The sequence below is a fragment of the Fulvia fulva genome, chromosome 5 (assembly GCF_020509005.1).
Source record: "Fulvia fulva chromosome 5, complete sequence".
NCBI lineage: Eukaryota > Fungi > Ascomycota > Dothideomycetes > Mycosphaerellales > Mycosphaerellaceae > Fulvia > Fulvia fulva.
In genome coordinates this window covers 5368949-5372479 of record NC_063016.1, presented here as the reverse complement: position 1 = coordinate 5372479, position 3531 = coordinate 5368949, and the positions used below count along the sequence as shown (strand labels likewise).

General features: G+C 50.8%; 2 protein-coding genes across 2 annotated transcripts; one reads left to right on the top strand and one right to left on the bottom strand.

Moving 5' to 3' along the window:
• Window positions 1-746: 746 nt before the first annotated feature.
• On the top strand, window positions 747-1483 carry CLAFUR5_06551 (uncharacterized protein; the record flags this gene model as incomplete). Its single annotated transcript, XM_047905699.1, has 2 exons — window positions 747-1166; window positions 1220-1483. 2 exons carry the CDS (start codon window positions 747-749, stop codon window positions 1481-1483), a joined length of 684 nt encoding a protein of 227 aa, XP_047762728.1.
• A 436-nt stretch (window positions 1484-1919) lies between these two features.
• Window positions 1920-2704, bottom strand: CLAFUR5_06550 (uncharacterized protein; the record flags this gene model as incomplete). The annotated part of the gene is made up of 2 exons (XM_047905698.1): window positions 1920-1997; window positions 2054-2704. The coding sequence occupies 2 exons, from the start codon at window positions 2702-2704 to the stop codon at window positions 1920-1922; spliced, it is 729 nt and encodes a 242-aa protein (XP_047762727.1).
• Window positions 2705-3531: the final 827 nt, after the last annotated feature.

Sequence of the window (3531 nt, the reverse complement as noted above, 5' to 3'; positions counted from 1 at the left end):
GGAATATAGGACGGCTAATCTTCGGACCCGGCCCCGACGCTTAGGCGCGCGATATTGTATAGAGTGTTAAGAACATATAGGCCGTAGGACAAGCATGTGGGTGTGGGTGTGTCATGTGACTAGATCACGTGACTAGGGTTTGCCAGCCCATAGGCTAGCAAACATCCGGACACCTAGCATCTACCTACACTAACACCGGCGATACTGTATGTAGATACACGCTATCCCATTAGGTCCTTCTTCGTCTTTCGTGTGATCCGCCGTCTTCCACTGCTGCGCAACTCGTACCTGTTTAACATAGAGCAATACCTCGCTTACGGTCTGCTTGAACTCGTCTTCTTTGATCATCATCAACATCACATCGCCAAGGTCTTCCGCTGAAGCAATTGACTGTACCGGTGGCCATGGTGAGCGCTCTAGCAGTGGGTCGATCAGATGTCCAGCGCCCGACTTGCCCACGAACTTCGGTGCATGTCTGCTGCTAACGTACAGCACCCTGTCGTCGCTTCTCGTTTCTCGCTGAGTGATCACCGAAGAAGCTGCAATGAAGCTGCAATCGCTTGTATCAATCCACACAATCTCGGAGAACGCTTCTGCCTGAGCCCAGATACCCCCACCGCGACTGCCAATTTGTCTTGCTGCTGTACAGTCAAGGACAGGCTGTTCAATTCCTGGCCCATGCCGAAGGCAAAGTCAAGCTCTTGTCCGGAGCAATGGACCAGGCAGAAACATTCTTCACGATGTGAATGAACTACAAATCGTCTATTAAAGCAATCGACTGGACGATATGGTCCACTCCTCTCCAGCGCCTCTTGATCGAAGCATCTGACAAACCACCACCTTCTTACCGAACTGTGTCATCTGCCTCCAGCATCTCGGGTGACTCGTTGTCGTTGGCGCCGATTGGAGTTCAGTCATCTGGCTCTTCGACTCCAGATTCTTCGATCATTGGCTCTGGCGATGAACCAATTCTGCTGACGATCTTCTGGAGAGACTTTCATGGCCGGCGATATGACGTTGCAGTTCGAGAGAGTCTAAATATCGAGCAGCTGTGTTATACAGTCGGAAGGGCCATGTCACTCAGCCACGGGTACCACGTTATGCTTCTCTGGGGCGGCCTGGTCCTGCACCCCGAGGACTACGTCCACGAAGTGCAGTCTCAATATGTCTGTGAATATAGTTTGCGTAGCCGGAATTGCATCTCGCTGACTAGTCTTAGGGCTACAAGCTGAAGACCGGAAGCGAGATCTCCGTCATGTTGGACACCACAGAGAAAATTGCCACTGAGGTCTGCAATCTCGCCGCCGCGAAGCCTGCCATCGATCTTATCTCGTCAAGCAAGCATGGCTTCGTATTCGCAGTGAAGCAAAATAATAACTTTTTTCTTGTGCGCGCTTACCCTCGTACACCGCTACTCGAAGTCGCTGAGGCTATCCAAAAACGCATCAATCGTTATGTGCATACGTTCAGGATGGTTTTCTAAGGCCGACCAAGATTCGTTGGCCCATCGTGGTCATCTTCGCAGGGTAAGCCAGCGATAATGTTAGGATTGTTGAGGACTTGCTTTCTAGTGTCAAAGAAGATCGCTGACGGCGGCCGACTCATTGCTCTGTCACTAGTGGAAGTGTGGTGCGTTTGCTACTTGTTGGAGGCAGCGAGGAGAAAGGATATACATACGAATGATGCGGCAACTCATGGAGCGACATGGGCCCGTTGCAAGTGTTGGACAGCGTGTAGGATATCAAATACTGTCCTCAACATATCACCAATACTTCCAGCCGCCCACTGCACTACGCCTGAGCCTTAGCAACCTCACTCCCGGAGGAGGACCGACTGCAGCCTGGTCGTAATCAGCAGGTTGCCTTTCCAAACGACTGACTGTGACTTACCATCTAGCGTCTTCAGAGGATCCATCGGCCTTACTGATACACCCAATGTCCAGACTGGTCATGGTTGACCTTCAACAGCCGCATCACCGACCCAGGCCCTACATTTGCCTACAGAAAGGGGTCAGTACAGTCTCATGCTCAAGAAGAACAGATTGCCTACTCACCAACTTCAATGTCTTGACAACATGACCTTGAGATCGACAGTACTCAACACCATCAAAAGCAGGCTTCTGTTGATGGAAGTAGACTGACTGGGCTATGGCGTCACCTAGTCGTTCGTCGAAAGCCTGCGCCACCTCCAGAAGCGAGGTCCACGGATAAGCCCGAACGACAGTGTATCCAACAGCTCGCTGCACGGCGAAGACGAGACTGTCGATCCTGGAGTCTCCACTCAGATCGATATCCGCCGTTTCAGACTCTAGCAAAGACCTGACTGAAACCCAAAGCTTATGATCCGTACTCAGAACGATGCTGATCCCGTTGTCGGTACTGTTCATGACGCAGTCCCTGTCCATGTTATCGAACTCGAGGTCTTGGTCTGTGTTGGAAGCCTGGAACAACACCTCGGCTAGCAGATCTTCGTCGTACAAAACATGACCACGCCACGCAAGCATTAGTCCATAGGAGCCGGCGTCCATATTCTCTGCGATCTGCTTGTGAAGCAGCTCGACCGTTGGGCATCCTTTGATCTCCACATCATGCCGCTTCCCGCGGAAGTCGCGCCAGAAGAGGTTGGTTGGGCACTTGGAGTCAGGCGCAGGCTGAGGACCAGACTTTGCGGCCTCGGACTGTCTTTGGTGCGTTCTGAATGTCATGACTTGGTCGCTGGATCTGGAACTGTTACCGAATGGGGTCTTCTAATGCACCATCTTCGGGCGTACCGTGTTGAAGGCAGCGGTTGGTGGCATCGTCGAATCTGGACACTCGCTACGGTGGGACAAAATCACCTTTTAGAGGTCTTTAGGTGGCCTCATATACGTCTAGAGGATATATTGGATCACCAGGAAAGGGGCTCACGCAACTGCTAAGATATCTAACGGACCTTTAGTGGCAACCTTGTCCTAGGTTCCGGGCACAAACGATATGGCCAAATGGTGACCCGACTGGGGTTCGTTGAATCTACGTGGTCGTTTTTGCAAGATAACGATTCGTCAGTACTGATGTTTGTAGGTCCATGATTACCTATCGCTACCGATGCATACCAACTACAAAGGGAAGGGCCCTAAATACAACGGTACGTGTAATGCGCCTACTAGAACGCTTGTTAGAACACCTCCGCCCTCGGCAAAATTCGTCCCGCTGACGCGTTCCTACCTAATTTTAGTAGCAACACGTCTTTTTATAGAATATAGCTATATATTCTCTTTTTAAAGCCTTAATATAGTAATATTATCGTAGTCCTAGGTGTTATTTACCTATACCGCCTACGCTATAAAGTTCGAGTATTACGAGAGACCTCTAGAGCCGTCTTAAGAGCTTACTACTACGTCTATCTTCTAAACTACCTTATTATCCGAGTCGCCTCCTATCTCTTAGTCCTATACGTCGAAGCCCTCGGAAAGATAAGGCCGCCCTCGCTATATTAGAGCTATAATCGAAGGCGCGGTAGGCGCGCGAGACTATACCCCCGAGCGGCAATAGT